The 23,792-nt window shown below is 44.6% G+C and overlaps 1 protein-coding gene across 1 annotated transcript in view; it reads right to left on the bottom strand.

The window, feature by feature from the left end:
- MYO3B (myosin IIIB) overlaps positions 1-23,792 on the bottom strand; it is a 544,035-nt gene that overhangs the window by 190,389 nt on the left and 329,854 nt on the right. The window contains 3 exon segments of the mRNA XM_075319688.1: positions 2,213-2,290; positions 3,331-3,337; positions 9,771-9,834. Of these exon segments, the coding sequence (XP_075175803.1) occupies positions 2,213-2,290; positions 3,331-3,337; positions 9,771-9,834 (149 nt within the window).

Genomic DNA, 23,792 nt, shown 5'->3' with positions numbered 1-23,792 from the left:
TGCTGGAGTGGTGATACTATTCTAAGGTCTCTGGCCTGAGTCTTATACTTCTCCTCCGCTGTCATCATCTTCTATTGGGTCCGCTCTGTTTGGTCTCCAGCAGTTTGTGACCTGTAGGAGCTCTCCAGTGTTTGCTGGACCAATCTAGAAGTCACAACTCAATGTAAGTCTATGAGAGCCTGGTTCTGGCCTCATTCAGGCTCTCATAGACTTATATAGAGCACTTGTAACCATTGATTCTGACATTCGGTTAGTCAGAAGTTGCGGTCATAAGATGGTGCTGCAGGATTGAAGTGGTGCCAAAAATAAAATGTGAAAATGGTGGCAGGTAAGTATAATTCAAGGGTCAGGGACTTTAAATTAAAAGCAAAACTGTAGCGCTGAAAAATGAACCCGTTGGAGTGGTACTTTAATCATAGTGTTGTACAAAAAAAGTAATGTCCCCATTGTTTAGTAATGTTCCCTGCAGTAATGTCCCCATTGTTTAGTAATGTCCACATTGTTTAGTAATGTCCCCTGCAGTAATGTCCCCAATGTTTAGTAATGCCCCCTGCAGTAATGTCCCCATTGTTTAGTAATGTCCCCTGCAGTAATGTCCACATTGTTTAGTAATGTCCTATGCAGTAATGTGCCCATTGTTTAGTAATGTCCTATGCAGTAATGTGCCCATTGTTTAGTAATGTCCCCTGCAGTAATGTCCCCATTGTTTAGTAATGTCCTATGCAGTAATGTGCCCATTGTTTAGTAATGTCCCCTGCAGTAATGTCCCCATTGTTTAGTAATGTCCTATGCAGTAATGTGCCCATTGTTTAGTAATGTCCCCTGCAGTAATGTCCCCATTGTTTAGTAATGTCCTATGCAGTAATGTGCCCATTGTTTAGTAATGTCCCCTGTAGTAATGTCCCCATTGTTTAGTAATGTCCTATGCAGTAATGTGCCCATTGTTTAGTAATGTCCCCTAAAGTAATGTCCCCATTGTTTAGTAATGTCCCCTGCAGTAATGTGCCCATTGTTTAGTAATGTCCCCTGCAGTAATGTCCACATTGTTTAGTAATGTCCTATGCAGTAATGTGCCCATTGTTTAGTAATGTCCTATGCAGTAATGTGCCCATTGTTTAGTAATGTCCCCTGAAGTAATGTCCCCATTGTTTAGTAATGTCCCCTGCAGTAATGTCCACATTGTTTAGTAATGTCCCCTGCAGTAATGTCCACATTGTTTAGTAATGTCCTATGCAGTAATGTGCCCATTGTTTAGTAATGTCCTATGCAGTAATGTGCCCATTTTTTAGTAATGTCCCCTGCAGTAATGTCCCCATTGTTTAGTAATGTCCTATGCAGTAATGTCCCCAATGTTTAGTAATGCCCCCTGAAGTAATGTCCCCAATGTTTAGTAATGCCCCCTGCAGTAATGTCCCCTGCTGTAATATGCCCATTGTTTAATAATGCCCTCCTGCTGGTTCCCCCCTTGATCCCTATTATGCCATAGTTTACACACAATAAAAGAGGATCTCACTTGTCCTCCGTTCCCATGGGGGCCTCTTTGCAGTTGCTTCTGGAGCCGCCGCTGCAGGATGTCATCATGGCTTTACTGCAGTTGAATGCTTTACAGCGCCACAAAGCATTCAGCTGCAGTTAAGCGCTGACAGCAGCGGTGGCCCTGTGTATTGGACACGATCATGGAGGAGTGCTTCTTGTAGACCGCAGGCACATAGACCACTCCATGATTGTGTCCAATACAAAGGGCTACCGCTGCTGCTGTCACGGCTTTACTTCAGCTGAATGCTTTGTGGCGCCCTAAAGCATTCAACTGCAGTAAAACCATGACGACATCCTGCAGCTGCTGCTCCGTGCATCGGTCGCTATCACGGAGGGGACTTGCCTGCGGACTGCAAGAAGCAGCTGGAGGCACCGTGGGAACGGAGGACAGGTGAGAATATTTTTTATTGTGTGTAAAGCCATGATGGCACCGTGCACTGCCGTATAATATGACACCCAGCGTATAAGATGACCTCCGACTTTTGAGAAGATTTTTAGGGGTTAAAAAGTCATCTTATATGCTGGTAAATACGGTAATTTATATAGCTCCATAATTACTGAATGAATCTTAGTTATTTTCTAAAAATGTGATCTTTTATGCAATATCAGCGTTTGTACATAAATTCTTGGAATCTTTAGTTAGAATTATTTCAGCATACAAGAAAAGTCTACCAACCCTAAAATAAGAAGCCACAGTCTGTCTTTTCATATTTGTCGTTTCTTCCGGATGTCGCATCATTTCCATTGTGTCAACCTAATTGAAAAATGAGAAAATGTTTGGGTATGAGGCAGTCATTACACAGAAGGGTGAAAAGCCTTCAATTATTCCAGCCTCAGTAATCCCACTGTAGTAGCACATGGGTCACAGGAGCACAGCAAGTACCATGAGGTTTGTTACCATTAGTAAGTCACCGGTGTTAAATTAAGTGAGACCACCTAAACACAGCACTGTGAATGGCCAGCTCATCCAAATAACCTCATCTATAAGGATATATATATATATGTGTATCCAACTCCCGACATCATGGCCAGGGAAGCATGCCCCCCTGAGGAAATGATGACGAAACGCACGTCGGGGCCAGGGACCTACCAGCAGACACCTAGGTATGTGCACCATACACTGCTGTAACACTTTTTTTTTGCCCTACAATGTCTCTAGACACACATATGTCTCGGGATACATACATTTTGGTCACCAAGCCTTCTTGTAGAATTTTCTTGTGGTTGTACTTACACAGTTTGTAGGTACTACATCAAAACATTTAACCTGCTATACATTATTTAGCAAGCAATAACCCTGTATCCAAATCATGTTTCCCCATACATTAATTTTTTTATACATTGTTGGTAATTTATTTACTAAACATTGTTTTTATACTGTACTTGCCACTTTATTCTTTATTCTTGAGGGCAGCCCCCAGTGTATTTTGAGAATATTGAGATTTCTATGCATTTATTAGTGGCATAGTGAACTTTTGAGATTTTTGTTGATAATCCCATTTGAGAGGAGCCTCAAAAAGAGACAGAGACCCTGATTCCAGCGATGTCACTTACTTTACTCATTTGCTGCAATTTTGGTAAAATCCCTGTACAGATCTACCAGTTCTCTGAATGCTGAGCCCTGTATAACCCCGCCCACACCACTGATTGGTAGCTTTATGCGAACACTGGGCATAGGCAGAAAGCAGCCAATCAGTGGACTACATGGCAGCAGTTTTACTAGTCCATTCATATACTGACCTTAATGCGTCCAGCATTGAGCTGAGGTGGTAGAGATCTAGATGCTGCTGTCACCCGTGCCCTTGACTGAGCCAGATTACCTGTGCGATACAGACAGAACTTTTCATTAGTCTCCAGAATTTCTTTAATTCTCACAATTTGTGCTGTAAGACCAGACCTATTGTAAGGATGACGCAATACACAACCATAAATACTACCGTATGTCGCCATCATATGTTTTAGGGGCTTTTTTTTTTTTTTTTAGAAAGAGAAATATTTGGCAGATTCATTTAAAATAGGCTGAGATCCATGCTGTGTTTAGTGAGAAAAAGGGTCTCTTAATTTTAATGGGGTCTTTTGAGTCCAGTTCTCCAGACCAGTGATGGGGTCTTAACAGTTGAACACCCACCAATCAGCAGGAGAATAAAAGACTTACGCCTCCCACTTAGAACAGATAAAACATAGGTACAATCTTTTTCACATCTGTGACTTTAATAGCTGTAATAAGCAAGACAGAAGGTTTTTTGGGGTGGGTGGAGGTGGATTGGGGGGGGGGGGGGGGTAGAAAGATGTCTTTTCCGAAGGCAAGATTCTATAGTATTGCTAGGCTCTGATCACACATCCACTAGGTATTTTCACTTTTCAGTCCATTTTGGGATGACAAATACAAAAATAATATCATCCACTAAAGGATCCGTTCATTTGAATATGGATGGAATTGTCCTAAAATGTAATGCACTTCACTGTAAGGCTATGTGCGCACGTTGCGTACAAGCCCTGCAGAAATTTCTGCAGCGATCTGAAGAGCACATGTGCGCTTTAGATCGCTGCAGAAATGTCCGTAGTGAGCGCCGATTCCATGCGCTCTGCCTGCAGCTCCTGCCATAGACAGAGCAGGAGCTGCCGGCAAAGCGCAGGAAAGAAGTGACATGTCACTTCTTTTTGCGCAGCGCTTCGGCAGTAGCCGAAGCGCTGCGCTCTTAAACGCCACGTGCGCACGGCCCCTGCACAGTCTCCATAGACTGTGCAGGGGACGCAGGACGCATGCAGTTACGCTGCGCTACAAAGCGCAGCGTAACTGCATGTTTTTACGCGACGTGCGCACATAGCCTTATACAAGAAAACAAAAAAATGGATTGCAACTGTATACATTATTTTTTTAAAAAAAATAAAGTCTCTGGAACGGATCATAATGAATGATCATCTGTAATGTCATTCATTAAAAGCAATCTGCCAGCAGATTTTGTTCTAACGCATCAGAGAGCAGCATGTTGTAGGGACTTAGATTAGTGGCTGCCGCCGTTCTAACACAGTGAAGGATGTGAGATTTTGCATGTAGCAGTGCTGGGAAAGCTGTCCTCGCCCACACCAGGCTTTCAGTGTGCATTTCAATAGATAGAAACTGCTAATCACAGAGGGGGCAGAGTTGGACTATAGTGCTGCTGAGACAAACTAATGATAAAGATAAGAGGCTTAAGTTAACATTACAGATAAACAAAAACTGTGAGATAACAGAGGCAGTGCTGAAATTTCTGTTTTTAACACTTGTAGCATGCTGTCTTCAAGTTAGATTGCAGAATCTGCTGACAGAGTCCCTTTAATGGTTTTATTTTTTTAAATGGAATCTGTCAGCAGGTTTTTGCTACCTAATCAGAGTATAATGTAGGAAAAGATTCGATGATTCCAGCGATGTATCACTTAGTTTACATTGTGCAGCAGCTGTAGTTTTCTCTGATGTAGATGTAGCAGGGCTCAGAAAGTGAACCCTGCCCACACCACTGATTTAGCTGCTTTCTATCTGCACTGTATATTGACAGTAAGCTGCTGCTGGGGGTGTGGATGGACCAGGAGGCAAGCGGGCAGCTAGTCCTGCAGTGATTTTCTCCTATTGATAAAATACTTAATATATTGAAACAACAATGACAAAATGTATAATTGGTGCACGCCTATAGGAAATGGATCTGTTACAAACTGTATAAAACGGATGCAAAGTGGTAACTAAAGTGCGCATTTGTTTTTAACGGATCCAGTATTTTTAAAATACTGGTTCTGTTACAAACAAATGACAACTGGACAACGGAAAGAACCGTCAGTTCAAGCATTTATAATAGAGGAAGACAAGTCATTGCTAGAGATCTTAAAGGGAACCTGTCAGCAGAAATTTCGCCCAAAACCTAAAAGATTCCCCCTCTGCAGCTCCTGGGCTGCATTCTAGCAATGTTCCTGTTATTGTGCCCCATGTGAGACTAAAATAAAGAGTTTATAAAGTGGTACCTTTTTGTATTCAGATAGTGTAAATGTGACACGGGGGCGGGCTTTCTGGCGTCCGTTATTCTGCCTCCTGGTCCTGTATGCCGCCCCTCACACTGTGCTCAGCGTAGATGCTAGACTGTATGTGCTGCTTCCAGGGATGACGTCCCTTTGTCATGTGATAGTATTTTGAACACGTCCCTATCAAGTGACAAAAGGGACGTCATCCCTGCAAGCAGCCCATACAGTCTAGCATGTACCCTGAGCACGGTGTGACGGCTGGTGAGGTTTGCGCGCTCACGAGATTATGGACGGGTACTTGCTGATAACAATCACAACCCCGCCCATAATCACTTGCGTGCGCACACGTCACCAGCGGTCACACTGCTCAGTCCCGTGAGACTGGCACTGGGCATGCGCGGGGATGGCTGGAGCAGTGGGCGGTGCATCAGATATGGAAAGGAGCGATGGGGGCGGCATACAGGACCAGGAGGCAGAATAACGGACGCCAGAAAGCCCGCCCCCGTGTCACATTTACAGTATCTGAATACAAAAAGGTACCACTTTATAAAGTCTTTATTTTGGTTTCACATGGGGCACAATAATAACAGGGACCTTTCTAGAATGCAGCCCAGGAGCTGAGAGGGGGAATCTTTAAGGTTTTGGGCGAAATTTCTGCTGACAGGTTCCCTTTAAAGTACCATCTCCTGCTTCAAAATCTAATGGAATAAATTAGGGTATGTGCACATGGCATCTTATAACAACTGCCACACATCTGCATCGCTTTTTAAGCAGAGATGCTTAAGTAAAACACTGGTAGGGTTTATCTAGGCAAATTTTCGGACACCTCATACACAGCTTTCTTTTTATTCATGTTTACACTTCACATATAAGATGGTGGCAGTGGAAGCCATCTGATTAATCGTAAGGTTAATTCTTTTAACTGCTTCACAGCTTTTGAAGCCCGAAGCTGTTAAAGGGAACCTGTCACCAGATTTGGGCCCTATAAGCTGCGGCCACCAGCCGTGGGCTCTTATATACAGCATTGTAACATGCTGTATATAAGAGCCCAGGTCGCTGTGTAGAACGTAAAAAAACACTTTATAACACTCACCTAAACGGTCGCTGCGCTGGATTCTAGTGAGATGGGTGTCCCCAATCTCCGGTACCAGCGCCTCCTCTTTTGGTCATCTTCGTGCTCCTTGTGAAGCCGGGGTGCATGACGCGTCCTACATCATGCACACTCGCCGGTCCCACGCAGGCGCACTTTGATCTACCCTGCACAGGCTTGATCAAAGTTTTGTAGTGCGTCTGCACAGGACCTCAATGCCGGCTAGTGTGGATGATGTAGGACCCGTCATGCACTCCAGCTTCATAAGAAGGACGACAAAGATGGCCGAAAGAGGAGGCGCCGGAGAATGGAAACGCCCATATGACCCAACTCTACCGCAGCGACCGGATAGGTGAGTATTATAAAGGGATTTTTACATTCTACACAGCGGCCTGGGCTCTTATATACAGTATGTTAGAATGTTGTATATAAGAGCTCACTGGTGGTGGCCGCAGCTTATAGGCCCCAAAACTGGTGACAGGTTCCCTTTAAAAGACATTACAAAGGATGAACATGAGCACAGCAAGTTGTTATGACAGGATCCAACAATCATAATAGGTGATGTCACAGCTCACCTCCTCCCCCTCCCTTTACAATGGACCTTTGCACATGTTCATTAGATGCATCAATACAAAACATAGGAACTAAGTCTGTGCATTGTGGTTAATGTACATGTGTTGTTTCCTAAAACAAAATTAAAGTCTAAAAAAAAAGCTCTGGTGGTCAGTATGAGAATTGCAATTTTAATACAGATTGAGCTAGTTATAGAAAAAAAATAGCCAGTAGTTAAGAAAAACATTACACAAAAGAACCTGATTTAAAGAATAGGTAATTTTCTAGTTATAGCTTGCTTTTAACCCTTTATTATTGCATAGCTTGATCATTGTGATGAGAATGTAGTAGGTTCTATGTAAAACACGTTCCGATCAGTCGTGCCAAACAGAGAACTGAGCGCTGCTGCAGCCGACACACTCAGCTCCTCTACATCTATCTGTACCTCACACTTGTAATAGTCTTTTATGTGAACAAATTTCCACAATTTTCTAAAATAGCTGGTAAAAAAGGACCATATTGTACGGCGGTGATGTACAGAATTCATCTGCAAGACATCCAAGTATATTTTAAAGTTTATGCAAAGTTTAACACAAGATGTCCAAATGTTTTCTCTGGCTATATCTTCAGAGGCTGCACTGATTAATAGCATTGTAAGAAGCCTTTGAAGCAGGATTGGTGACATCAAAGTCCTAATTCTTGGGTGGCAGGATTTTTATAATGAGTAGGAGGCATTTTAGCACATTTCTAAAGGATTTAATACATGAATAAACAATAGACCTATGCAGATGTAATGTACACCTTGCCCAAACAGACCTTACCCCATCCTGATTTCTATGAAGCGGGCTAATACTGATACATTTTTATTGGGAAGGAAAATAATCTCCAAAGTTCCAAACTCTAACGACCCCCAAGCTAAAGGGGAACACTGGCTGGATTTGGCCTAAGCCACACGGCATGAAAATCGGAGCGAGTGGAATGCGATGTTTTATCGCATTCCACTTGGACCAATATTAGCCTGTGTGTCAGCGCACATGAGCGATTATTTTCTCAGCCCTAATCGGACCGAGAAAACAATCGCAACATGCTGTGACTGTAATGTGAGTCTTGTTTCTCTCGCACCCATTCAAGTCTATGGGGCGAGATAAAAATCGCACTGCACTCGCAGTACACCGGTGTACCGCGAGTGCAGGGCGAGAATGGCAATAGCCGGCAACGGAGGAGAGAGGGAGAGAAATCTCTCCCTCCCCTCCTCAGTGCCGCCCTGCCCCTCCTCAGTGCCGGCCCACTCCCCGCAGCTGAGGTCCTATCGCGTGATCGGACCTCAGTCGCAGTGACAATCGGCTCCTGCTGTGCTGCTAGCGTGAACCGAGTGTCATGCGAGGATCGCAGTAGATCCCCATGTGCCCCCGGCTTTACTTTTGTGATTTTGGTTACAGGGGCTGCTGTGTCTTTTGTTTTGTCATCAAGGAGAAGGCTACATTGTACACACGTTGTGCAGCCATGTTTTTTTAATCCTGAACAACCCCTTTTTAGCTTCCTAATAAATGATATGAAACAGTTTAGCTAAAGATGGGACTATACGGTCAAAGATGGCTGTATGACATTGCTACATTGCACCATAGTGGAAGAAAGTTCAGGTACAGCTGCAATTTTGCAGCGACCGTGACTAAAAATGAGCGCATCTTTTGAAATTCAAGCTTGATGACTTTGCAGAATTTCCCCCCCAATTTTGATAAGTATCGAATAAATTTGCATACATCTTGATACGAGAAAGGTTGTAAATGCTCGGAAAATACACTTGGGGGAGAGAGGAAGCGAAGACTCCACTAATCATAAGGCTGGAAACACACTTATGCGTGTAAAATCGGTCCGAGTTGCATGATAAAAAGTCGGATGATTTCAGTTCACTTTATGATCAGTGTGCAATGCAACTGCACTGCGATCCTGGAATTTTTCTCATGATTGCAGTGCGTGTGTAATGCGTGTTTGATGCATATGGGATCCGTTTTTACTATGTCATCTGCCATTCAGCTCTGCTACATGGCCGCTGACAGCAGACACAGACAGAGCCATGTAGCAGAGCTGAATGGCCGCTGACAGCAGATACAGACAGAGCCGCACAATCAGAATGAAGTCGGATGAACTTCACCCGACTTCATTGTCATCCTGCGGCTGTCTGTGTGGCATGGCCCCTGATTTTCGGTCACCGGTGAAGGTCTCGCCGGTGACTGCAAATTCCCTGAGTGACCGCAGTGAGCCGCGCTATCAGCGGTGCCATCACGGAGGTTACCCGCGGCCACAGCAGAAGTCCTCCCGCTGAGATCTGTGGCCGCGGGTAACCTGAGTGACGTAATCGCTGATAGCGCGACTCACTTCAGTCGCTGCGGGGAGCTCACAGAGAGCGGTCGTGGTCTGTGACTGCTCTCTGTCAGCTTCTGATGTAGCAGAGCTGACAGCGTCGAGGGACCTCTGTGGATTACGTCGGACATGGAAGGGTATTTGTGGACTTGAATAAAGTGGTGAAAGAGGGTTGGTTTTTTTTGTTATTTATTTCAAATAAAGGATTTTTGGGTGTATGTTTTCATTTTCTTAAACTTACAGGTTAATCATGGATGGTATCTCGGGGAGACGCCTGCCATGATTAATCTAGGACTTAGTGGCAGCTATGGGCTGCTGCCATTAACTCCTTATTACCTCGATTGCCACCGCACCAGGGCAATTCGGGATGGCCGGGTACAGTCCCAGGACTGTCGCATCTAATGGATGCGGCTATTCCGGGCGGCTGCTGGCTGATATTGTTAGGGTGGTTGGCTCCCCATAAGGTGGGGCTCCCCATCCTGACAATACTAGCCTTCAGCCGTGTAGCTTTACCCTGGCTGGTATTAAAATTGGGGGGAACCGCACGCTGTTTTTTTTTTATCATTTATTTATTTATTTTACTGCATGATATATACCTGCCCACCGGCAGCTGTGATTGGTTGCAGTGAGACAGCTGTCACTCATCATAGGGGCGTGTCTGACTGCAACCAATCATAGGCGCCGGTGGGCGGGTAAAGCAGGGAATATGAGATTGAACAATGAGCGGCCGGCTTTTTCAAAAGAGGAGAAGCCGCCGGAGCAGTGTGAACGCCATGCTTTGCCGAGCTCGTGATCGGTGAGTATTAGAGAGAGGGAAGGGGAATAGACCAACATGGACAGAGAGAGAAAGAGACTGACAGAGAGACAGACCGACCGACAGACTGACCGACAGAGAGAGAATAGAGACTGAGAGGGAGAGACCGACTGACAGAGATAGAGATTGACCGACATTGTGAGACCTCACTCATTTCCAGTGTTTTGTGAAACATGCGATAAATGTATTTGGAAAAACGAATGTCACTAGGATGGTGTGAGTGCTGGTCCGTGTGACATCCGTTTATTTCCCCGATCCCATAGAGTTGCATTGGAGAGACTTGCGCGAGAAACTCTCCAAAACGCAGCATGCTCATTGATTAACATGTGTCCGAGTGCAATGCGAGAATTTCTCGCATTGCACTACTGTGCTAGTGTGACGTCCTGGACTAGCCAGATAGTCACAGGTAGACCCCCGCACAACACCTGTCACCTAATAAGGTGTCACCAGCCAACCATAAAAACCCTAGTCACCCCCCTCAGGGCTTGATGGGCACACCAGGGGGCGGAACTAGGTGGTTGGCCACGCCCACCGAGGAGTTCAGAGAGCCTGAGGCGGGAAAAACGTGAGATGATGAGTTCAGGAGTGAAGGAGAGTGGAAGCAGGCCTGTGTCCCATGTCTGCAGCTATCTGACAGGTGCCAGGGTTGGAGACCGGGCACCTTTGGCTAGGAGGCATACGGAGGTCTCTGCCTGCAAGAGCCGGGAAGACGGCTCAGTGGAACCGTGGTGGACCGGGACAGGGTAGTCGACCGCCGGTATCGACCCGGGGAACCGACTGGAAACCGGAGCACAGAGGAGGGTACTCAGACCCTGAAGCTAGGTCCAGAAGCTACTGGAGGCTAGCTAATTAACTGATTGCAGCCAGGACTATAGGTCCTTTCCCACCCAAAGTCCCGACTGAAGACAACAGCCCAAAGGGCTCCTCCGACATATACAAGCCGGGGAGCGGACTCCTGTATTGCAAGTTCAGGTAGTCCAACATCACACAAAACAGGTGCAGGAGAAAGGCAGAGACCACCAACTGGGTGGGGGACCAGACTGTGGCCGGCTGCGGGCACCGACCACCATCACCTTGGTTTACCAGAGACTTGTGTGTTTCTAATCATGAGTACACCAGTGCCCTCCGGCCGCCCATCTCCCTGCACTGCCAAACACCCCCAATGGGTCCTGGGGCCACCATCCCTGCCCACGGAGGGGTTAACAACTTGCTGCATAACACCTTCCCCGGGTGCCCCGTAACTGCAGCGGTGGTGTCCACCTTCACCACAACCCGTGGGTGGCGTCACGAACTTAACCACGGCTTCGGCCGTACACCTACGTCCCCTAAACCGCCAGCCCCTTTCAGATCGGAGTGACCACGGGACCCCCGGGTCCGGAGACGCTCGAGCCACCCACCAGCGAGCCCGGATCCGAGCGGCTCGGTTGCAGCCGAGCCCGGGGAGGTACACTTACACTCTACAAATGAAAGAGAGAGGACTCCACTGATCATAAGAGCTTACACTCTACAGGAGAGATGGACAGAAAGAACCCCACTGATCATAAGAGCTTACACTCTACAGAAGAGATAGAGAGACAGGACCCTGCTGACCATAAGACCTTACACTCTACAGATGAAATAGAGATGGCGCTGTTGACAATAAGAGCTTACACTCTACAGGAGAGTGACAGGATCCCACTGACCATAAGAACTTACACTCTACAGAAGAGATAGAGGATACCACAGACCATAAGGGCTTACACTCTAAAGGAGAGAGAGGACTCTGCTGACCATAAGAGCTTACTCTCTACAGAAGAGATAGAGAGAGGACACCACTGACCATAAGAACTTAGGCTGTGTGTACACGTTGCATTTTATCTCATTTTTTAATACATTTTTGAGTGCAGCTTTGTCACAAACCTTGAAGGGAATCCTGATTCCATCAAAGTCAATGAGAATCCTAACCTACTAACTGCAAAAGCCAAGCGACACTACTCTGTCCTCCTCCTCCTGTATCTGTCCTCTGCCTTTGACACAGTAGACCACTCCCTTCTACTACAAATTCTCTCGTCTCTGGGCATCACAGACTTGGCGCTATATTGGATCTCCTTATACTTAACCAACCGAACTTTCAGCGTCTCCCATTCTCACACCACTTCCTCATCTCGCCCCCTATCTGTCGGTGTCCCACAAGGCTCAATTCTTGGACCCCTGCTGTTCTCCATCTACAACTTCAGCCTGGGACAGCTCATAGAATCCCACAGCTTTCAGTATCATCTCTACGCTGATGATACACAGATCTACCTCTCTGGACCTGACATTACTTCTCTACTAACCAGAATCCCACAATGTCTGTCTGCTATTTCATCCTTTTTCTCTGCTCGATTTCTAAAACTGAACATGCACAAAACAGAATTCATTGTCTTTCCTCCTCCTCACTTAACCCCCCCACCTGACATATCCATCAATGTCAATAGCTGCTCACTTTCCCCAGTCCCACGTGTTCTCTGCCTGGGAGTAATCCTAGACTCTGATCTCTCTTTCAAGCCACACATTCAAGCCCTCTTCACCTCCTGCCGCCTCCAACTCAAAAATATTTCCCGGATCCGTAGATTACTTTCCCAAGAAGCTGCAAAAACCCTAGTACATGCCCTTATTATCTCCCGCCTGGATTATTGCAACCTCCTGCTCTGTGGCCTAACTTCTAACAGTCTCGCCCCCTACAATTTATTCTAAACTATGCTGCCCGGTTAATCCACCTGTCCCCCCTCTAGGCCCCGACCTCTCCTCTCTGCCAATCCCTTCACTGGCTTCCCATTGCCCAATGACTCCAGTTCAAAACCCTAACCATGACATACAAAGCCATCCACAACCTGTCTCCTCCCTACATCTGTGACCTACTCTCCCGGTACTTACCTGCACGTAACCTTAGATCCTCACAAGATCTCCTTCTCTACTCCCCTCTCATCTCCTCTTCCCACCATCGCATCCAAGACTTCTCCCGTGCCTCCCCCATACTCTGGAATGCTCTGCCACAACATATCAGACTCTCGCTTACCTTGACAAGCTTCAAAAGGAACCTGAAGATCCACCTCTTCCAATAAGCCTACAACCTGTAGTAACCCTCAGTCTGATATAGCACTGCACGACCAGCTCTACCCTCACCTACTGTATCCTCATCTATCCCTTGTAGACTGTGAGCCCTCGAGGGCAGGGACCTCTCTCCTCCTGTACCAGTCTGTGCCTTGTATTGTTTATGATTATTGTACTTGTCCCTATTATGTATACCCCTTTCACATGTAAAGCGCCATGGAATTGATGGCGCTATAATAATAAATAATAATAATCCTGGACTGTTATGTACATGTTGCTTATTTGTGACTTGCAGATTTCATACAGAAAATAATCTGCAGCGTCAATTCTTTTAGCATTTTGAATCAATTTTTCACTCATTAACTTCAATGAAGACCGTCAACAATGCTATAAAAACATTGGTATACAAATGATTATGTATTTGCTGCATTTTTGTAGTGTTTTTACATACATTAGTGAATGCTATAGAGATTGATAATAAAAACCTATTTGGCCTCAGTGTCAATATGAGTGTCAAATGACCCTGGGCGTCCCAGGGGTACATTAATATGGTAACTATTATCCTGCATTATTTACAGGTGTATTAAACATATCATAAGAGTTGTGTGAGATTGTTATTTTATTTTGCATTTCAGTTTGCTCATTAGTTTTCACTGACATAGTTCTCCCTTTGTGAGACTCCCATACGTTCACACCTTGGAGCCATACTTTCTTTTGTCTTTATAAACACAGTGGTGAGAAAAAGTGATTGCCTCTTTCCTGATTTCTTATTCTTTTGCATTTTTATCACAGTTAAATGTTTCAGATCACCAAACAAATTTAAATATTAGACAAAGATAACACTTGTAAACACAGAATGGACTTTTTAAATGTTTTTTTATTTTTTATTATTATTATTATTATTATTATTAAGAGAAAAATAAATCCAAACCTACAAAGCACTGTGTGAAAAAGTGATTGCCCCTAAACCTAATAACTGGTTGGGCCACCTTGAGTAGCAACAACTGCAATCAAGCGTTTGCAATAACTGGCAATGAGTCTTTTCCAACGCTCTTTGAGGAATTTTGGCCACTCATCTTTGCAGAATTGTTGTAATTCAGCCACATTAGAGGGTTTCCAAGCATGAACCAACTTTTTAAGGTCATGCCACAGCATCTCAATTGGATTAAGATCAGGACTTTGACTAGGCCACTCCAAAGTTTTAATTTTGTTTTTCCTAAGCCATTCAGAGGTGGACTTGCTGGTGTGTTTTGGAGCATTGTCCTGCTGCATAACTCAAGTGCACGTCAGCTTCAGGACACGAACAGATGACCGGACGTTCTCCTTCAGGATTTTTTGGTAGACAGACGAATAACCACAGCAAGTCTTCCAGGTCCTAAAGCAGCAAAACATCGCCAGACCCTCTCACTACAACCACCATATTTTACTGTTGGTATGATGTTCCTTTTCTGGAATGCTGTGTTACTTCCACACCAGATGCAATGCAACATACCACTTCCAAAAAGTTCAACTTTTTTCTCGTCAGTCCACAGAGTATTCTCCCAAAAGTTTTATGGATCATCAAAATGTTTTCTGGCAAAACTGAGATGAGTCTTTATGTTCTTTTTGCTCAGCAGTTGTTTTCATCTTGGAACTGAAGATATTTTTTGCCAGTCTCTTTCTTATGGTGGTGTCACGGGTGTGTCACACACGACAGACAGTTCTGTCGTTTCCGGCCATAGAAGGTTGCAGCATTTGGCTTCACAAGCTTCTATCTGACTTTTGCTTTTTCCCTGCTTGGGGTTTATCTCTTTCTCTTTAGGACCTTGCATATTTCCTCCTCAGCTTTTCAGCTGTTAATCTGCAGCACTTCCCTTTATGTCTTTAAATACCCTCATTCCCCCTTACTCTGTGCTGGTTATATGTCTATATCCTTAACAAGTCTTCAGTGCAAGCAGTCAGCTTGTATTCATCTGGAGAAACTTTGTTATTGTTGCAGTTCTTCTCCCTAAGTCATCTGGACATGTTATTTCTTTACTTTCCCCCTGTGTGTCCTTCCCTGTGTATTCTTTAGAGCTTAGTTGGGTCAGGTATCCGGCTTAGTGCAAAAGTGTGGAAGCTATCTAGGGTGGTGAGGAAAGAGGGGCCAGCGGCAGGTTTGGTCAGGGGTCACCACCTGCCACTTCCCTAGACACAGGATTCCCCTTCACTTCCCTTTTGCCGTTCGCTTGGTATTTCCTTGTAGCTATAGTGAGAGTTGGAGTCATGAACACTCTTAACAAGTGAGGCCTGCTGATCTGTAGATGTTGTTGTTGGGTCTTTTGTGACCTCTTAGATGAGTCAGCGCTGCACTTTTGGGCTAATTTTGCTCGGCTGGCCAATCCTGAGAAGGTTCACCACTGTTTCATGTTTTCACCATTTATGGATAATGACTATCACTGTGGTTCACAAAGCTTTAGAAATGGCTTTATAACATTTTCCAGACTGATAGATCTCAATTACTTTGTTTCTCATTTGTTCCTGTTCTTTCTTTGGATTGGGGCATGATGTCTATATTTTGAGGATCATTTGGTCTACTTCACTTTGTCAGGCAGGTCCTATTTAAGTAATTTCTTGATTGAAAACAGGTGTGGCAGTAATCAGGCTTGGGTGTGGCTAGTGAAATTGAACTCAGCATCCCAAAGCTGTGAAAAACCACAGATAATTTATGTTTTAAGGGGGGGAGATCATCTTTTCACACAGGGCACTGTAAGTTTGGTATTTCAACTCTGTGCTATTCACTTCAATGGAGCTGCAATATCTTAAATAACCTGCTGATAGGGGTGGCACTGTTTTCGTAAGAAGGAAGAAATGTTTTTCTGATCCTTAATAACATATTTAATAGGGATATCCAGCTACCCCCCACTTTTACACTGCAGCTCTGTTTGACTGGCTCTTGTGTATAAGTACAGATGAAATACAATTCGAAGGTCTGTGCATGGAGAGATGATTTACATTTTAAGTAGAAGATTATCAAGTAATTATCACAATAAACTGACCAAGCTGAGCACCAGTAATGAGAGATCCTGAATATTCATATGAAAGTGGTTCTCTGGGTGCATGACATTGATGAGCTATCCTTGAATAGTAGCTGATCTCGGCCACTACACATTGCACAAAGCTTAAGTTACACTTATATCAAAGCAAATTTTTCCTTAGGAAATAATTGAAATACAGACAATTCGTTTCATGACCAAAAATATTTTCTGTTTATACTCCATCCTTGTCTTTATCCTGTAGTAATGTGCCCTTCCTTGTCCCGTTTTACTAATGTGCCCATGCAGGTCCCCTTCGTGTAGTAATGTCACATCCTGGTTGCCTATTGAGTCATTCTTTCCACACACATACACACACACACACACCTAGCAATGTTCTGGCATTCTGTTCCCCTATTGTGCTATTCTTCACATACACACAAACAAAAAAACTGAAAGATTATTCTCACCTCTCCTCCGTTCCCTCGGCGTGTTCTTCCCTGCTTTTTGCAGTCCGCAGGCATGTGGACCCGGTAACGATCTTGGCCGATGCAAGGGCTGCCGCTGTCAGCGCTTCAGCTGCTGACGTCATACGCATTAGCTACTTGCCTCTCATTGGCCAGCGGATGCATTTTGGAATACAGTAGTTGTGCAGAGAGAGCTTGACTATGTGCAGCACCGGCAAGACATTTATCTGAAATAAAGCAAAGAAGGCAGCAGCCCCTGCACCACCTGAGATCGTTACCGAGTCCACATGTCTGAAGGCCGCAAGAAGCAGCTAGAGCTTGTCAGAGCACGGTGAAGCTACGAAGCAGGAAGTGTGTGCGGTGAGTATTTGCTCATATTGCAAATTATTGCTCATAAACCAAGTTACAAATTTGTAAAAAGCTTTGCTCGTTTTGCAAAATTCTTGCAAACTGGGGTACTTATAATCCAAAGTTCCACTGTACTGTTTATGGCTGAGTGGTGGGGGGTTCCAGGTGTCAGACCCCTACTGATCACCTATTGATAACTGTGGCGCCTCTGGGCTTCAGGCGCCAAAGGGTATTGCACCACTTTTCAGGGGTAATATCTATCCCGGGTCAGGAGGGGATTAGCCTTCACAAAACACACAAACAACAGCAGGTGCTTACTCACAGGGGGTTGGACTAGGGCAGACAGGGGAGCCAGCCATCATGAACCATGGGACTTCCCCAGTCGCTAGGACAACCACTTGGGGCAGGCACCACATGGGGTAGAAGTAGGTGCAACCATCACACTTTAGACAGAACCTTCCTGGGCACAGCTTGGGATAACACCTCACACAGAAAACTGGAGTTAATGTTTCTCTCTCTTCGTGGGCCTGTGGCTTGGAGCAGAAGGCTCGACCCAGGTTCTGGATAGCAACTGAGGGACACTTCACTAACAGACTTTCACAGGCACCGGCGGTGACCGCCAACGGATCCGGGATCGGCTGGAGCCCATTGTGGCAGAGAACGGTACTCTGGGGCAGCGCCTGAACAACCTGTGAGTAAAAAGACTTGGAACCGCAGCCCCAGCACCTGCCTCTCCTTCAACTGGCGTTGACACCCAGCGCTCTGGCGCCAATGGGGACTACCACCCCTGTCCTCCGTCATCCTCCCCGGGGTAATCCCGCTCCTCCTGTGGGGAGCGACACCATCCTGGCTGCACCCGACATCTGCCCCGGTGAGAGACCTTGCAGCGGCGGCCCCCATCCCTGGCCGCGTACCACAGGTGGTGTCACGATCATTAAAAAGACTTTCCTAACCTCCAACTACTACCTCCATCCTCCCTACCACCCTCCAACCCTCCTTCCTGTACACCTCGGGGTAACAGAACCGGGCCATGCTACCCCGTGACGACGCAGAGGATCTGCACCCCCATCCCGGCAACGAGTAGGTTAAAACCTCTTCCCCGTGGGGCGCTACATAACCAATTGTAATACCTAATCAATATGATATGCCTGGAGAACCCCTTTAATAGCTCCAGATGTTTCCAAAATCAGTTGGCCAAATTGTCAGGGGTCGAGAGAAGCAGTAATACAAGATACACATGTATATCAGCTTTTGGATATAAATCCCTGGAAGGTGGAAGCACAATATTCACTGTACAGCCAACATTTCTCCTAGATGGAGGTGATTACTGTCAGACCAGCCAAAAAATGTAATAGTCTGCCACCTACTTGGTACAACTGCCTCACTGCATGCTTAGACATTTGGCAAGCCGAGAGTTAAACACGAAATATGTAGGGTCTTTAGGAAAGCATACTGTGTGACTGGATCCCTGAATATATATGTGGCTTTTCTGTCTAAGAGGCAATTTTTACAGCTCACTGTGTCTGATACCCAACTGCAAACAGCTAATGATTTTGTGCATTTCCAGGGAGTTTGTGGATGACAATGAGCGGCTGAGTGAAGAAGTGCAAGAGAAGCGCTTTCTGGAGTTCTGAGAAAAGAAAGCACTGGAAATGTTCAGCGTCTGCGCCGCCAGCGTCTACCACCCGTAAAACTGCAGGGCGAGAAGCAAAACCACTTCTGTTCCTACACTGTAGAAATATCCAAAGAGATTGGCAGATAACAGATAGTACATCCGGTCAGATCTGGGGCTTATTTTTGGCGCCCTGAGCTGACGTTTTTGCTGAAACCATTTTGGGGTAGATACAATGTTTTGATCACCTCTTATTGCATTTTATTAAAATGTTAAAGTAACTAAAAATCTTGGAGTTTTTATTTTTTTTCCAGTTACGCCCTTTATTGATCGGATTAGTTTATTTTATATTTTGATAGATCATACATTTCTGAATGCAGTGATACCAAATATGTGTTGTATGCTTTTTTTTAATTGTTTTATTTTTATTGGGCCAAAAGGAGGGTGATGTGAACTTGTGCATTTATTTTTTTCATATATTAACCCCTTCACAACCTAGGACGTATATATACACGTCCTAGGTCGCCTCCCTCCCATTATTGCGGGCTTGCGCGGTGAGCCTGCATTCATCCCCGCATATGTCTGCTGATCTGATCAGCAGACATGTTGTAACACTCGCAACGAGTGTAGAGGCAGCTAGTGGGATTAGTGGACCCACTGGACCACAGGGGGATCCGTGCTTACCCTTTAATGGGAGGGGCTTAACTAAGCACCTACCATGAGGTGGACGGCAGGTACCACTCCCAGGGCAGTGACCGGGACTGTGGCAGCTGACTCCCAGGACAGGTGATGAACACAGGAATAGATGAGTACAGGCAAAGTGACTGAGACAGGCTGGACAGTCGTGTACAAACAGGTATGGAGGGCAAGGCAGGGACAGATCGATATGCAAAGGCAGACTCAGGTACAGGAGACGGAAACAGGGATAAAAGGACTTGACAACTGTCTAAACAGACAGGACACTGACTAACTGAAGGTGTTGTGCAGACACCTCCCCTAAAGGGAGGGTGCCTTAAATACACAGTGCCATAGGCTGAGAGGCATTTCCGAGAAATGGTGCGCCGACCCTTTCAGAGAAGGGTTGGTGTGCACGTGTGCATCTTAGATGCACCCCCAGGAACCCTGTGCAGCATGTACAGGGCCCAGGAGGGGAAGGAAGCAGAACACATGGATGCCTGCCTGGGCAAGTGCGGGGGAGGACGCGACCTAGCCAGGACAGTGAGAAAGTCAGCGTCTTTGCAGATACGCCGGTGCTACATATGTGCGGTTAAAAGGTGCGGGTGGATCGGTGATCCACCCACTCCTGTTAACCCCTTGAATTGCGCTGTCAAACTCTGAGAGCACGATCTAACATGCCGCAGTGGGGATAGTGCTGTTACCTGCAGCGGCACAGAATTTAAAAATATTGGGCTGTGAAAATGAAATAAATATTACGGTTTTTTTTCAATGAAAATGATGCTGAAGACCCACATTTTTAATTTTCACAAGTATAACAAGAGAAAATGGAGCACAAAATGTTTTACGCAATTTCTCCTGACTACAACACTACCATATATGTGGCCGGAAACTACTTTTCAGGCACAGGGCAAAGCTCAGAAGGGAAGGAGAGCCATAACAGAGTGCAGATTTGGCTGGAATGGTTTGCGGGTGCCGTGTCACAGTACCAGAGCCTGTGGGGTGTCAGGACAACACTACACCCCATAAGTGACCCCATTTTACAAACTACACCTCTTAATGAAATCATGTAGCGGTACAGTGAGCATAGTGACACCACATATGTTTCACAAAATATACCATTAAGCAGTGGAAGAATAATTATTATTAAATTTTTACCACAAAAATTTTGTTTTAGCCCCAAAATAGTGACTCCACTCCGATCTACTAGTAAGCGACACGCGTCGGGTGGTGATATTTTTACTTGACACTTATTTATATGGCTGATTAACCCTCTGGTGGATGGATGGGTGCATGGGGAACCTCCATTTGGAGGAAATTTCTACATATTTGTTTCTATGACAATTTTTTTTTTAGGTATGTCTAATCCTTTGTGTATTACCTGCATTGACATTGTATATTATTGTCACTGATTTCTTGGTTTCCCAGTGTAACAGGTGTCTTTAATATATATTGAGGCAACCTTTTGGATATTATAGCCCTTGATGGTATATATCTGGTTACTAATCTCCACCTTGAGGTGCATTTACTGTCTCTATGTCTCAGTTGTTTTTTAAAAGTTTTTAACCTGTGTGCATATTTCAATAAAAGGTTGTTATGTTTACTTATTGTTAATGGAGTGCCTCTATGATCTGCTTCTTTGTTCTTTCGTGGCCTTGCTGAAAACTCAGAATCATGTCTGCTCTAGCTGCAAAACTAATCCATGTCTGAAGTTCTAGAAGGAAACCTATTTCTTTCCCTGCATGCAAACCCCTCCCAAATGGGCTTGTCCGAACATTAACACTGTCTGCCCCTACAGCCTGTTGCTGGGCAGACTTGACCTTTTACCTACAGTTTTTTTACACACACATTAAAATGCTCTGTATTATAACATTCTACATAACACTGCTATACCTTACATTATACAGGTTCATTTCACATTAAATTATCAACTCTGCTACGTCTTACACATTATGCCTTCCTCCTCGCCACTGAAATTGTATTGACCATAGCTATTGAATAGTTTATAAGATTTATGTTTGTTGGTAAATACTGTACATGGATAATTCCTATTAGGCTTTTTTCATACCACTTAATGTATCAGTTTTATCTGTAAAAAAAACATTTTTAAAGGGATCCTGTCACCACTTTTCTGGCCTATAAGCTGCGGCCACCACCACTGGGCTCTTATATACAGCATTCTAACATGCTGTATATAAGAGCCCAGGCAGCTGTGAGAACATAAAAAACAAAATAATACTTACCTAAGGGTCGCGCGGTTGGCCATATGGGTGTCTCCGTTGTCCTATGCCGGCACCGCCTTTTTTGGCCATCTTTGTTCTCCTTCTTCTCTAGCCGCGGTGCATGACGCGTCCGACGTCATCTACACTCGCCGCCATTCAGGTCCTGAGCAGGGCAGATCAAAGTATTGTAGTGCGCCTGTGCAGGACCAGCGAGTGTATATGATGTAGCTGCGTCATGCACACAGGCTTCAGAAAGAGGATGAAGATGGCCGAAAGAGGAGGCACCGGCACCGGAGAACGGAGACGCCCATCTGGCCAACCGAGCGACCGTTAGGTAAGTATTATAAAGTGTTTTTTTATGTTCTCACAGCGGCCTGGGCTCTTATATACAGCATGTTAGAATGCTGTATATAAGAGCCCGGAGGTGGTGGCTGCAGCTTATAGGACAAAAATGTGGTGACAGGTTCCCTTTAACAATATACATTTGTATTTACATAGAGAACAAACATATAACAAATGACATATTATTGTCCACATATCGGATTCAATCTGCTTTTTTATAGGATGCAAAGATACACAGTCTGATCTTCAGACACTCATCATGTTATGTCTATAAAAATAATCCTTTTTTTTTCAAACATATACAACATGTATGTTAAATGCATCCATTTGCAGAAGTTTTACGCCCAATCGGTGTTTTTTTGTTTACTTATAATAAAAAGCGGTTAAAAATGTCAAAAAATGTGACGTGAAGCAGGCCTGAGTTAGCTTATCCATTTGGAGTCACATAAATCTGTGTAGTGAGTAATAAAGTCTTGTGTATCTCACTGGTTTATCTTCATGCTGCCGCTTGGTTAAATTCCCACACAATAAAATAGCTGCAGATGGTCAGACGGCGGGGTGTTGTTTTATGGCCGACAGTATAAGAAAAGCGGGGAATTTGAGTATGAAACGCAATGTTCCATAGCTCTACAAGATCATCACCAGTGGTTGGCAAAAAACAAACTGGCACCGTAGCTTCACATATTGTGCCCACTCTCACCATACTGCAAAGCGATGAAATAAACCCAGACATAAATATTTGCAAACAGTTTTTGCTGGCCTGAGCTGTGAGATTATAGGTTTCTTCATTAAATCTGGGCACAAACTGGAAAGATGCTGGCTCATAAATGTAACAGACGTTAGAATGTGGGAAAACACTTGATAAAAACAGTAAAATCTAGGTCAGCCATATATATATATATATATATATATATATATATATATATATATATATGGCTGACCCAGACCAAAAGTTTGGACACACCTTCTCATTCAAAGAGTTTTCTTTATTTTCATGACTCTGAAAATTGTAGATTCACGTGGAAGGCATCAAAATTATGAATTAACACATGTGGAATGAAATACTTAACAAAAAAGTGTGAAACAACTGAAAATATGTCTTATATTCTAGGTTCTTCAAAGTAGCCACCTTTTGCTTTGATTACTGCTTTGCACACTCTTGGCATTATCTTGATTAGTTTCAAGAGGTAGTCACCGGAAATGGTTCTCACTTCACAGGTGTGCACTGTCAGGTTTAATAAGTGGGATTTCTTGCCTTATAAATGGGGTTGGGACCATCAGTTGTGTTGTGCAGAAGTCTGGTGGATACACAGCTGATAGTCCTACTGAATAGAATGTTAGAATTTGTATTATGGCAAGAAAAAAGCAGCTAAGTAAACAAAAACGAGTGGCCATCATTACGTTAAGAAATGAAGGTCAGTCAGTCCGAAAAATTGGGAAAACTTTGAAAGTGTCCCCAAGTGCAGTGGCAAAAACCATCAAACGCTACAAAGAAACTGGCTCACATGAGGACCGCCCAGGAAAGGAAGACCAAGAGTTACCTCTGCTGTGGAGGATAAGTTTATCTGAGTCCCCAGCCTCAGAAATTACAGGTTACCAGCAGCTCAGATTAGAGACCAGGTCAATGCCACACAGAGTTCTAGCAGCAGACACATCTCTAGAACAACTGTTAAGAGGAGACTTTGTGCAGCAGGCCTTCATGGTAAAATAGCTGCTAG

Source organism: Anomaloglossus baeobatrachus, chromosome 7 (assembly GCF_048569485.1).
Source record: "Anomaloglossus baeobatrachus isolate aAnoBae1 chromosome 7, aAnoBae1.hap1, whole genome shotgun sequence".
Classification (NCBI taxonomy): domain Eukaryota; kingdom Metazoa; phylum Chordata; class Amphibia; order Anura; family Aromobatidae; genus Anomaloglossus; species Anomaloglossus baeobatrachus.
This window is presented reverse-complemented; position numbering and strand designations above follow the sequence as displayed.